Below are 14,390 nucleotides of genomic sequence, written 5' to 3'. Positions count from 1 at the left end.
TCTTTAGCAGCCGTGCAAACGCATTGTCGCCGCCCACCGGGGAGTGAATTTTCGCTTTGCAGGAGTGTGAACGCCTGTGAGGCAGAGCTCCTGCAAAATCATTTTGTGCAAAACAAGACCAGCCCTGTAGTTACTCTTCGTGTGCGTTGATTCTAACGTTGGAGGGACGGTTTTTGACGTCACACACCCGCCCAGTGTTCGCCCAGCCACGCCTGCGTTTTTCTAAAAACTCCCTGAAAACGGTAAGTTCACACCCAGAAACGCCCACTTCATGTCAATCTTCCTGCCTTCGGCCGTGCGTCAGGAATGTTCATTAGACTTTGTGCAAACCCACGATGCTCATTGTACCGGTACAACGCGCCTGTGCATTGCGGTGCATACGCAGAAATGCCAATTTTTAGCCTGATCGCTGCGCTGCAAACAACGGCAGCTATAGCGATCAACTCAGACTGACCCTCTTTATTCCTGCTCCTCTGCCTGTGTGTGATTCAGGTTACTTGCAGCAAGAGTATAGTGTATTCAGCTGGACAGCAATTTGGAGCACTGATGGAGGTTGCTGGGTAGCACCTGCTCAATTCTATAACAGGAAAATCTGCTGTACCTTCAACTGCGCAAAGGGCTGCCTGGCCGCTACAACTCCCAATGCAAGTGTCCCCCCAGAACACTTCAGATACAAAATAGAATACAATATGGATAGGTAATTGTTTTTGACGGGCGCCCCTGAACAATATGCAAACCGTTCAATAAACAGCGCATTGCCTTGAGAAAGACCCATAGCATTTTGGGTTGAAACGCGTTGGATGTTTTATGGGTCCCTTGTTCCAGTGAAAGGTGAACTGCTATCCTTTTACCGGAGGAATACACCTGGTTGGCTGCCCGGGGGAACCGTTGTGGTGACTATTCATATAACACGCTGTCTGAGGACTGCTTCAAACCACTCCTCAAATCTCTCCGGTAATTGTTCTATCTGCAGAATTTGTACCTGGACTTGTGGAATTGGAACTTTTAGAATATTCTGGGTTTGTTTTAATGTAATCTATTAAAATGTAAAATTGTACTACACATGATATGCTTTCATTCTATTCCATGTGCTGAGAACCAAATACGCATCAGCTGAAAGAGATCTTGAGGATCGTCCTCCATTAAGGAATGTATCATCCTGTTTATTGAACGGTTTGCATATTGTTCAGGGGCGCCCGGCAAAAACAATTACCTATCCATATTGTATTCTACCAGCTCAATTCTGCCTGGGCTCTGCCTCCGTCCCTATTCTCTAGTACTGTACCTACTGTGTCCGGTTACCGGGAACAGCCACTCTGCACAGGTCAGACGAGCAGCACTCCTGCACACTGCCAGCCACCATATCCCCTCCAAGATGGCTGCTCAACCGCCACCAACTGTCACCCCAGCCCGCATGAGCCAGCCGCCCCCTGAAGCAGCATGTGACCTCTGCGTAGCCAGCGTGCGGGTGAGAGTTCCCATTCCCCACGCGCTAGCGCTGTAGCTCTAGTCCCGCTGTCACCAATCATGCTCTGGCTCCATTAAATGTATATGCAGGCAGTATTTACACATAAACAGTGTTCTCACTTGGAGCGGGGTATCACAATACCACATGGGTCAGTCCCACCCAAAGTGTCCACATCACATTGCAGAGGGCTCATCAGGGGCACGTAACGACTCGCCTCCCCGGTCTGCAGCGAGACGCCACGTGACAACATGAGGGTGTGGTTAGAGGGGTGAAATCTGGATGTCGGTAATGTCCGTCTGTCCCATTCGTCACAGGCTCAGCCAGCGCTGGTTGTGCCGGGCCCTCAGGGAAACATACAGAAAGCAGGCCCCCTGAGTATATATACCAGGGAGGGCTATCCCATAGGTGCTGTATCAGTGGCTGCTACACAGGGGTTCCTCACGTCTGGATCAGATTTGATGCCTTTATATACAGAGTCAGACAGCCACGTGTTATGAAATGTGTGAACGCTTTATTCACCGTCTTCCTGACGCCCATAATAAGCAATCACAGTAACAACGGAGCTGACGGCAGGGTAACCAGAGACGCGCACACTCACACCGATTGCTGTCACCGGATACAGCGCTCACACAGGCACCTGATATACATAGCAGCCATATACCTGGGGTCTGTCAGCTCTGCGCCATAGAACATTCATCAGTCACATGGACTCAGTGTGTATAATGCTGGGTGCACCCCTGCACCATGCCAGACCATTGTATAGGTGTGTATGCAAGAGCCACGCAGCAGATAAATGGCTTATAATGATCTCGGAGACCGCATCTTATCAGCTGCCGACCTCCTCCCGACGCCACAAAACCTCCTACATCCCAGCTATTTCTAGCACAGGGTGTACGGGGACGGCGGCGGCTGGATACGCCCTGTGTGGCTGAACCGGACACATCTGTAGGCCCCTCTGTGTGGTGGTCACCGCGGCTACATCCACATTTATCTGCACAGCGGTGACACGCAGCAATGTCCTACAGGGCGCCAGCGCAGAAAGTAAAGGGCCCTACACACTAGAAGACGTGAGCAATGTGGAAGATGAGCAATTTCCCTGGAACTTCACAGAACCCTGACACACTAAAGGGCCCTACACACTAAAGGGCCCTACACCCTGGGCGATAATACTGAAAGATATGAACGATCTGCTCATTAATGAACGAGATACCGTTCATATCATTGAGTGTGGAGGCACCAACGATGGACGATGCGCGGCCCCGCGCTCATTCATCGCTGGTGCCCCGTCGGCTGTGCATGCAGGCCAATATAGACGATCTCATCCATATTTGCCTTCACTGCTATGGAGCCAGGTGACGGGGGGAGTGAAGAAACTTCACTCCCCCCGTCACCTCCCCTCCGCCGCCAGGTTGCCCGTCTGCCGTATCCGCCATCGGGCAGCTCGGCGGCGGATTGCGCAATGTGTAGGGCCCATAAGTAATTTTTCAAACAATATGAAAGACGAAAGATATCTTTGGAATTGGCCCTTTTTATACCTCTTTCACACCAGCACCCCTGAACACATGAACGTGCATAACCCGTGTTCATGTGTGGTGTGAATGGGAGCCGGATCGATGCGACCCGTTTCCCGTTCACTCCCTATGTACGGGCTGCACGTGGAGATCATGTGATCACCAAGCACCGCCCCCGCTGCGTCACCGCTGATGTCAGCAACCCGGCAATGTGCCAGGCTGCTAACTGCGGTGTGAAAGGTGCCTGAGGCGGGTTGCACCCTGGGAGCTCCCGTGTCAGGCTACCGGGTGTGACCCGCTTCAGGCAGTGTGAAAGGGGTATTACATATTTTAATATTGGGGAGGCATTTCTGTGTGTGTGGGCGGGGCTGTACAAGGGGGAACCAATTAAGTTTTATTCACCCACTGCCCCACCAATTATATTTCCACTGTGCCGCCAACTTAATAAAAAATTAATTATTATGGGTTCATAAATCAATCTATCTATCTATCTATCTATCTATCTATCTATCTATCTATCTATCTATCTATCTATCTATCTATCTATCCATCTATCCCAAGTGCGGCACTCCTGGGCACAAACACCACAAACTCATAAGGCAGGTATAATACGCGTATACACACACATATATATACATTGTCGTTATATTTTTTATTAAGTTGGTGGGGCAGTGGGAGAAATGAATAGAGACGCTCAGCTAGAAAGGAGCAGCAGCCGGGGACGGAGCCGCTGGAGGGGATGTGAGCCATGTCACATAGTGAACATCGCTCGTTGCGGCTCCGTACACACATGCCGTGATGAGCGATATCACAAGTGACATTGCTGACACTTAGCATGCTGCAGGGGAGACCGCCAACCTGCAATCAACGAGCGCGGGTCCACGCATCGTTGATTGCAGGACAATACACACTAGACAATGTGAACGATATATCGTTCACAATCGTCGTTATCGTTCACATCTGCAGAATATATTGTCTAGTGTGTATGGCCCTAAGCGCTCTGAGCAATCATTTCCCATTTAAGGTTGGCACCATTACTAAGGGTCAGAGTGCAGTTTGAGACCCGTTACTCAGGGTCAGAGTGCAGTTTGAGACCCGTTACTCAGGGTCAGAGTGCAGTTTGAGACCCGTTACTCAGAGTCAGAGTGCAGTTTGGGACCGTTACTCAGAGTCAGAGTGCAGTTTTGGACCCGTTATTCAGGGTCAGAGTGCAGTTTTGGACCCGTTACTCAGGGTCAGAGTGCAGTTTGAGACCCGTTACTCAGGGTCAGAGTGCAGTTTGAGACCCGTTACTCAGGGTCAGAGTGCAGTTTGGGACTATTACTTAGGGTCAGAGTGCAGTTTGAGACCCGTTACTCAGGGTCAGAGTACAGTTTGAGACCCGTTACTCAGGGTCAGAGTGCAGTTTGGGACTTACTTAGGGTCAGAGTGCAGTTTGAGACCCGTTACTCAGGGTCAGAGTGCAGTTTGAGACCCGTTACTAAGGGTCCGAGTGCAGTTTGAGACCCGTTACTAAGGGTCCGAGTGCAGTTTGAGACCCGTTACTCAGGCTCAGAGTGCAGTTTGGGACTTACTTAGGGTCAGAGTGCAGTTTGAGACCCGTTACTCAGGGTCAGAGTGCAGTTTGAGACCCGTTACTCAGGGTCAGAGTGCAGTTTGAGACCCATTACTCAGGGTCAGAGTGCAGTTTGGGACTGTAATTTAGGGTCAGAGTGCAGTTTGAGACCCGTTACTCAGGGTCAGAGTGCAGTTTGAGACCCGTTACTCAGGGTCAGAGTGCAGTTTGAGACCCGTTACTCAGGGTCCGAGTGCTGTTTGAGACCCGTTACTCAGGGTCAGAGTGCAGTTTGGGACTTACTTAGGGTCAGAGTGCAGTTTGAGACCCGTTACTCGGGGTCCGAGTGCAGTTTGAGACTCGTTACTCAGGGTCAGAGTGCAGTTTGGGACTTACTTAGGGTCAGAGTGCAGTTTGAGACCCGTTACTCAGGGTCAGAGTGCAGTTTGAGACCCGTTACTCAGGGTCAGAGTGCAGTTTGAGACCCGTTACTCAGGGTCCGAGTGCAGTTTGAGACCCGTTACTCAGGGTCAGAGTGCAGTTTGGGACTTACTTAGGGTCAGAGTGCAGTTTGAGACCCGTTACTCAGGGTCAGAGTGCAGTTTGAGACCCGTTACTCAGGGTCAGAGTGCAGTTTGAGACCCGTTACTCAGGGTCAGAGTGCAGTTTGAGACCCATTACTCAGGGTCAGAGTGCAGTTTGGGACTGTAATTTAGGGTCAGAGTGCAGTTTGAGACCCGTTACTCAGGGTCAGAGTGCAGTTTGAGACCCGTTACTCAGGGTCAGAGTGCAGTTTGAGACCCGTTACTCAGGGTCCGAGTGCAGTTTGAGACCCGTTACTCAGGGTCAGAGTGCAGTTTGGGACTTACTTAGGGTCAGAGTGCAGTTTGAGACCCGTTACTCAGGGTCAGAGTGCAGTTTGAGACCCGTTACTCAGGGTCAGAGTGCAGTTTGGCACAGTTACTCAGGGTCAGAGTGCAGTTTGGCACAGTTACTCAGGGTCAGAGTGCAGTTTGGCACCGTTACTCAGGGTCAAAGCACAGTGGTACCGTTACTCAGGGTCAGAGTGCAGTTTGGGACCGTTACTCAGGGTCAGAGTACTGGTTGGCACCATTACCCAGAGTGAGAGTACTGGTTGGCACCGTTACACAGTATCAGAGTGCATGTTGGCACCATTATTCAGGATCAGAGTGCATGTTGGCACCATTATACAGGATCAGAGTGCATGTTGGGGCCGATACAGAAGATCAGAGTGCAGATTGGCACCGGTACTCAGGGTTAGAGTTCAGGTTACCCCCCTGGGCCATTGCGCTAAGGCCGTGACAGAGCATTATAGAACTTGACGCTGTACTTGAAGGCAACTCTGCGGAAGGACTGTCCGCACTTCTCTGATTGCAGCCGGGCGTCCTCCCTGCACAAATCTCTGCCCACTAGCTGAAGATGAGCTTTCTGCGGAGCGTTGTCCATGGCTCAGGCATCTGCGATCCATTGAACTTCAGAACATATTGCTGGCTCAGGTCACGGTTCACTTTTGTCAGGATGGAGATGATGTCTTCCCCCCTAGGACACAATGACAGCAGGTGACACACAGGACACAGCGACAGCAGGTGACACACAGGACACAGCGACAGCAGGTGACACACAGGAGACAGCGACAGCAGGTGACACACAGGACACAACGACAGCAGGTGACACACAGGACACAGCGACAGGCGTGCGTTACTCAGCAGGTGACACACAGGACACAGCGACAGCAGGTGACACACAGGACACAGCGACAGCAGGTGACACACAGGACACAGCGACAGCAGGTGACACACAGGACACAGCGACAGCAGGCGACACACAGGACACAGCGACAGCCGTGTGTTACTCAGCAGGCGACACACAGGACACAGCGACAGCCGTGTGTTACTCAGCATGCGACACACATGACACAGAGACAGCCGTGCGTTACTCAGCAGGCGACACACAGGACACAGCGACAGCATTACTCAGCAGGTGACACACTGGACACAGCGACAGCCATGCGTTACTCAGCAGGCGACACACAGGACACAGAGACAGCCATGCGTTACTCAGCAGGCGACACACAGGACACAGCGACAGCCGTGCGTTACTCAGCAGGTGACACACAGGACACAGCGACAGCCATGCGTTACTCAGCAGGTGACACACAGGACACAGCGACAGCCGTGCGTTACTCAGCAGGTGACACACAGGACACAGCGACAGCCGTGCGTTACTCAACAGGTGACACACAGGACACAGCGACAGCCATGCGTTACTCAGCAGGTGACACACAGGACACAGCGACAGCATTACTCAGCAGGTGACACACAGGACACAGCGACAGCATTACTCAGCAGGTGACACACAGGACACAGCGACAGCCGTGCGTTACTCAGCAGGTGACACACAGGACACAGCGACAGCCATGCGTTACTCAGCAGGTGACACACAGGACACAGCGACAGCATTACTCAGCAGGTGACACACAGGACACAGCGACAGCATTACTCAGCAGGTGACACACAGGACACAGCGACAGCCGTACGTTACTCAGCAGGTGACACACAGGACACAGAGACAGCCATACGTTACTCAGCAGGTGACACACAGGACACAGTGACAGCCGTGCGTTACTCAGCAGGTGACACACAGGACACAGCGACAGCCATGCGTTACTCAGCAGGTGACACACAGGACACAGCGACAGCATTACTCAGCAGGTGACACACAGGACACAGCGACAGCATTACTCAGCAGGTGACACACAGGACACAGCGACAGCCGTACGTTACTCAGCAGGTGACACACAGGACACAGAGACAGCCATACGTTACTCAGCAGGTGACACACAGGACACAGCGACAGCCGTGCGTTACTCAGCAGGTGACACACAGGACACAGAGACAGCCATACGTTACTCAGCAGGTGACACACAGGACACAGCGACAGCCGTGCGTTACTCAGCAGGTGACACACAGGACACAGCGACAGCCATGCGTTACTCAGCAGGTGACACACAGGACACAGCGACAGCCGTGCGTTACTCAGCAGGTGACACACAGGACACAGCGACAGCCGTGCGTTACTCAGCAGGTGACACACAGGACACAGAGACAGCCATACGTTACTCAGCAGGTGACACACAGGACACAGCGACAGCCATGCGTTACTCAGCAGGCGACACACAGGACACAGCGACAGCCGTGCGTTACTCAGCAGGTGACACACAGGACACAGCGACAGCCATGCGTTACTCAGCAGGTGACACACAGGATACAGTGACAGCCGTGCGTTACTCAGCAGGTGACACACAGGACACAGCAACAGCCGTGCGTTACTCAGCAGGTGACACACAGGACACAGAGACAGCCATACGTTACTCAGCAGGTGACACACAGGACACAGCGACAGCCGTGCGTTACTCAGCAGGTGACACACAGGACACAGAGACAGCCATGCGTTACTCAGCAGGTGACACACAGGACACAGCGACAGCCCTGCATTACTCAGCAGGTGACACACAGGACACAGCGACAGCCATGCGTTACTCAGCAGGTGACACACAGGACACAGCGACAGCCGTGCGTTACTCAGCAGGTGACACACAGGACACAGAGACAGCCATACGTTACTCAGCAGGTGACACACAGGACACAGCGACAGCCGTGCGTTACTCAGCAGGTGACACACAGGACACAGAGACAGCCGTGCGTTACTCAGCAGGTGACACACAGGACACAGAGACAGCCGTGCGTTACTCAGCAGGTGACACACAGGACACAGATACAGTCGTGCGTTACTCAGCAGGCGACACACAGGACACAGCGACAGCATTACTCAGCAGGTGACACACTGGACACAGCGACAGCCATGCGTTACTCAGCAGGTGACACACAGGACACAGCGACAGCCGTGCGTTACTCAGCAGGCGACACACAGGACACAGAGACAGCCGTGCGTTACTCAGCAGGCGACACACAGGACACAGCGACAGCCGTGCGTTACTCAGCAGGTGACACACAGGACACAGCGACAGCCATGCGTTACTCAGCAGGTGACACACAGGACACAGCGACAGCATTACTCAGCAGGTGACACACAGGACACAGCGACAGCATTACTCAGCAGGTGACACACAGGACACAGCGACAGCCGTACGTTACTCAGCAGGTGACACACAGGACACAGAGACAGCCATACGTTACTCAGCAGGTGACACACAGGACACAGCGACAGCCGTGCGTTACTCAGCAGGCGACACACAGGACACAGCGACAGCCGTGCGTTACTCAGCAGGTGACACACAGGACACAGCGACAGCCGTGCGTTACTCAGCAGGTGACACACAGGACACAGCGACAGCCGTGCGTTACTCAGCAGGTGACACACAGGACACAGCGACAGCCATACGTTACTCAGCAGGTGACACACAGGACACAGCGACAGCCATACGTTACTCAGCAGGTGACACACAGGACACAGCGACAGCCATGCGTTACTCAGCAGGTGACACACAGGACACAGCGACAGCCGTGCGTTACTCAGCAGGTGACACACAGGACACAGAGACAGCCGTGCGTTACTCAGCAGGTGACACACAGGACACAGAGACAGCCGTGCGTTACTCAGCAGGTGACACACAGGACACAGAGACAGCCATGCATTACTCAGCAGGTGACACACAGGACACAGCGACAGCCGTGCGTTACTCAGCAGGTGACACACAGGACACAGCGACAGCCGTGCGTTACTCAGCAGGTGACACACAGGACACAGAGACAGCCATACGTTACTCAGCAGGTGACACACAGGACACAGCGACAGCATTACTCAGCAGGTGACACACAGGACACAGCGACAGCCGTACGTTACTCAGCAGGTGACACACAGGACACAGAGACAGCCATACGTTACTCAGCAGGTGACACACAGGACACAGCGACAGCCGTGCGTTACTCAGCAGGTGACACACAGGACACAGAGACAGCCATACGTTACTCAGCAGGTGACACACAGGACACAGCGACAGCCGTGCGTTACTCAGCAGGTGACACACAGGACACAGCGACAGCCATGCGTTACTCAGCAGGTGACACACAGGACACAGCGACAGCCGTGCGTTACTCAGCAGGTGACACACAGGACACAGCGACAGCCGTGCGTTACTCAGCAGGTGACACACAGGACACAGCGACAGCCATACGTTACTCAGCAGGTGACACACAGGACACAACGACAGCCATGCGTTACTCAGCAGGCGACACACAGGACACAGCGACAGCCGTGCGTTACTCAGCAGGTGACACACAGGACACAGCGACAGCCATGCGTTACTCAGCAGGTGACACACAGGATACAGCGACAGCCGTGCGTTACTCAGCAGGTGACACACAGGACACAGCAACAGCCGTGCGTTACTCAGCAGGTGACACACAGGACACAGAGACAGCCATACGTTACTCAGCAGGTGACACACAGGACACAGCGACAGCCGTGCGTTACTCAGCAGGTGACACACAGGACACAGAGACAGCCATGCGTTACTCAGCAGGTGACACACAGGACACAGCGACAGCCCTGCATTACTCAGCAGGTGACACACAGGACACAGCGACAGCCATGCGTTACTCAGCAGGTGACACACAGGACACAGCGACAGCCGTGCGTTACTCAGCAGGTGACACACAGGACACAGAGACAGCCATACGTTACTCAGCAGGTGACACACAGGACACAGCGACAGCCGTGCGTTACTCAGCAGGTGACACACAGGACACAGAGACAGCCGTGCGTTACTCAGCAGGTGACACACAGGACACAGAGACAGCCGTGCGTTACTCAGCAGGTGACACACAGGACACAGATACAGTCGTGCGTTACTCAGCAGGCGACACACAGGACACAGCGACAGCATTACTCAGCAGGTGACACACTGGACACAGCGACAGCCATACGTTACTCAGCAGGTGACACACAGGACACAGCGACAGCCATGCGTTACTCAGCAGGTGACACACAGGACACAGCGACAGCCGTGCGTTACTCAGCAGGTGACACACAGGACACAGAGACAGCCGTGCGTTACTCAGCAGGTGACACACAGGACACAGAGACAGCCGTGCGTTACTCAGCAGGTGACACACAGGACACAGAGACAGCCATGCGTTACTCAGCAGGTGACACACAGGACACAGCGACAGCCGTGCGTTACTCAGCAGGTGACACACAGGACACAGCGACAGCCGTGCGTTACTCAGCAGGTGACACACAGGACACAGAGACAGCCGTGCGTTACTCAGCAGGTGACACACAGGACACAGAGACAGCCATGCGTTACTCAGCAGGTGACACACAGGACACAGCGACAGCCGTGCGTTACTCAGCAGGTGACACACAGGACACAGAGACAGCCATACGTTACTCAGCAGGTGACACACAGGACACAGCGACAGCCGTGCGTTACTCAGCAGGTGACACACAGGACACAGCGACAGCCGTGCGTTACTCAGCAGGTGACACACAGGACACAGCGACAGCCGTGCGTTACTCAGCAGGTGACACACAGGACACAGCGACAGCCGTGCGTTACTCAGCAGGTGACACACAGGACACAGAGACAGCCGTGCGTTACTCAGCAGGTGACACACAGGACACAGAGACAGCCATGCGTTACTCAGCAGGTGACACACAGGACACAGCGACAGCCGTGCGTTACTCAGCAGGTGACACACAGGACACAGCGACAGCCATGCGTTACTCAGCAGGTGACACACAGGACACAGCGACAGCATTACTCAGCCGGTGACACACAGGACACAGCGACAGCATTACTCAGCAGGTGACACACAGGACACAGCGACAGCCGTACGTTACTCAGCAGGTGACACACAGGACACAGAGACAGCCATACGTTACTCAGCAGGTGACACACAGGACACAGCGACAGCCATGCGTTACTCAGCAGGTGACACACAGGACACAGCGACAGCATTACTCAGCAGGTGACACACAGGACACAGCGACAGCCGTACGTTACTCAGCAGGTGACACACAGGACACAGAGACAGCCATACGTTACTCAGCAGGTGACACACAGGACACAGAGACAGTCATGCGTTACTCAGCAGGTTCTGTACAGTGTGTAATCTGTGTGACCCTCGCCTACAGGCCTATGGGGGAGATGTATCCAGCTTGGGAGAGAGAGAGCAGAGAAGTTGCCCAATGAACCAATCAGCTTCTGTCATTGACCTAGCTAGTCTATGAAGCTGATTGGCTGCTCCGGGTAACTTCTCCTTTGTATCTCTCCAGTGCTAGCTACGGAATACACACAGTATGCCTCCCCTTGATACATCTCCCCCTATGTAATATTTATATGATTTAATTGCTCAGGTGGTATTACATATACACACAGACACACGCATGCACACACACACAGTACACAAACATAGACACAAAGATAATAAATAGATTACCCTTATTGCTAATACAGGTTGAGAATCCCATATCCAAATATTCCGAAATACGGACTTGTTTGAGTGAGACTGAGATAGTGAAACCTTTGTTTTCTGATGGCTCAATGTACACAAAGTTATTCAAAATATTGTATTAAATGACCTTCAGGCTGCGTGTATAAGGTGTATATGAAACATAAATGCATTCTGTGCTTAGACTTGGGTCCTATCGCCATCATATCTCATTATAGTATGCAATTATTCCAAAATACGGAAAAATCCCATATCCAAAATACCTCTGGTCCCAAGCGTTTTGGATAAGGGAGACTCAACCTGTAAAACAAATCTATTCTTTTCCATCTTCTCTGTATAATGTATCCTTCATTAATGTGGCTGCCACCGCGGAACCCTGTTACGTTCTCCTATGTTCTTACCGTGAGATTACCAAGACGGTGCCCAACACGGATACTGTGTGTGTCCTTATACCCCGGTACTACTATCCTGCCCTCACTGTGCGCTGCTGCCCCCTCTCCTGCACCTTATCCCACCCGTCTCTGCCGCCACTTGGTGACCCTAGGGGGATCAGCTATTACCCCACTGTTGGGCTATCTCTCTCATGGACAAGAACAGACGAAGCACTTACTGGATTATGGGGTCTATGTAGTAAATCTGGGACAGAGATAAAGTGGAGAGAGCTAATGTAGCAGCCAATCAGATCCTATCTGTAACATTACTGTGTGTGTGTGTGTGTGTGTGTGTGTGTGTGTGTGTGTGTGTGTGTGTGTGTGTGTGTGTGTAAAATGACAGGAGCTGATAGATCGGTACTTTATCTCTCTCCAAGACTTAGGGGGTAATTCAGACCTGACCGTAGATCTACGATCATTTACTCTGATATGCGGGGGGACGTCCAGCACAGGGCTAGTCCGCCCCGCATGTCAGGCCCTACCTCCCACCGCGGCGATGCTTTTGCACCAGGTGAGTAGCTCCCTGCCTGCGCTGCTCCTACTTCTGACGTCACGCAGCCGCCGCGGCCAGCCCCCGCAATGGTTCCGGACACGCCTGCGTTGTCCGGACCGCACTCTGCCAATGGCGTTCTAACGCTTTTGGCACGCCCCCTCCCACCCCCTGTGAAGCAGGCAGAGGTGATTGCGGCCCAGAGACGCTGTTAGGGTGCACACGTGCAGTGCGGCCGCTGCGTGAGCACTCTCCACAAAGGGATTCAGACTGCGATCGCTGCCACTGCAGGGATCCAGTCTGAATTACCCTCTTAGTACATAGGGTCTAATTCAGACCTGGTCGCTCACTGGCTACTTTTTGCAGCGCTGCGATCAGATAGTCGCCTCCTATGGGGGAGGGTATTTTAGCTGTGCAAGTGTGTGAACGCCTGTGCAGCCGAGCGGTACAAAAGCAGTTTCACGATCATCCTGTCCGGTCCCGGAATTGACATCAGACACCCGCCCTGCAAACGCCTGGCCACGCCTGCGTTTTTCCAAACACTCCCAGAAAACGGTCAGTTGTCACCCACAAACGCCTTCTTCCTGTCAATCTCCTTGCGATCGGCTGTGTGAATGGATTCTTCGTTAAACCCATCGCTCAGCAACGATTCGCTGTGTACCTGTGTGACGTGCATAAGCATTGTGGTGCATAAGCATGCGCAGTTCTGACTTGATCGCAGCACAGTGAAAAAAGCTAGCGTGCGAACAGGTCTGAATGACCCCCATAGACCCCTATATTACCACTAAAGTCTCCCTGAAGCCGGATAGGTGCCAGTGTGACCCGTTACCTGGGATAACTCTCCTCCAGCTGTGCACAGAGCGCCTGTATGTACCAGGAGCCGGAGCGCGGGTGTCTATACGAGACGTGGTGCAGGGTTGTGGCCATTCCCAGCAGGAAATCCGGCTCATTTGGAATCAGGTCCTGTAATGCCACGTTCCTGGCAGGAGATACATTGCAGGCGTCCGTCTCCAGGGGCACCGGCGTCTGATGCTGGCTGCCTTGGCATGCCTGGATGAAGAACAGTTTGGGTTTTCCCTCCAGTGACGGGCATGAGGAGCTGCAGAAACAAGAGGTCAGATCCCTGATGGGCACACTGTGCCCGTCCGTGCCATAGACGGTTCCTTTGTCCCCGTGCGTCAGGAGGCAGCAGACGAAGCCGTCGCTCTCTTCATGGTTCCTCTGACTGTATGACCGGACCGTGCTGAGGATCCGGTCCCCCTGAAGGTCCTCCTCTATGGAGACCCGGAAACCAAGCCTGGAAAACACCTTGTGTAGGGATTCTACAGAGGGGAACAAAACGTGCTCTGTGAGTGATCATGTCATCTGTACCTAGGCCGCACTTACCCACCGCACACAGGCCGCGCTTACCCACCAGACATAGGCCGCGCTTACCCACC

The 14,390-nt window shown here is 53.3% G+C and overlaps 1 protein-coding gene across 2 annotated transcripts in view; it reads right to left on the bottom strand.

Moving 5' to 3' along the window:
- Window positions 1–14,390, bottom strand: part of LOC134944063 (caspase-8-like) — a 314,204-nt gene that overhangs the window by 259,651 nt on the left and 40,163 nt on the right. The window contains exons 6-7 of one of the 2 annotated variants that reach the window (XR_010181842.1): window positions 13,781–14,273; window positions 1,286–6,094 (exon numbers count right to left, since the gene is read on the bottom strand). Coding sequence is in view for 1 of the 2 variants with exons in the window: in XM_063932598.1 (XP_063788668.1) it covers window positions 5,965–6,094; window positions 13,781–14,273 (623 nt within the window). In the remaining variant the exon portion in view is untranslated. Of the gene's footprint in view, window positions 1–205; window positions 6,095–13,780; window positions 14,274–14,390 lie in introns of those variants that run through there. The other variant, XM_063932598.1, reaches the window with a different exon arrangement.

The sequence above is a fragment of the Pseudophryne corroboree genome, chromosome 7 (assembly GCF_028390025.1).
Source record: "Pseudophryne corroboree isolate aPseCor3 chromosome 7, aPseCor3.hap2, whole genome shotgun sequence".
Classification (NCBI taxonomy): Eukaryota; Metazoa; Chordata; class Amphibia; order Anura; family Myobatrachidae; genus Pseudophryne; species Pseudophryne corroboree.
The sequence above is the reverse complement of the archived record's forward strand: the minus strand, read 5'-3'. Positions and strand labels throughout refer to the sequence as shown.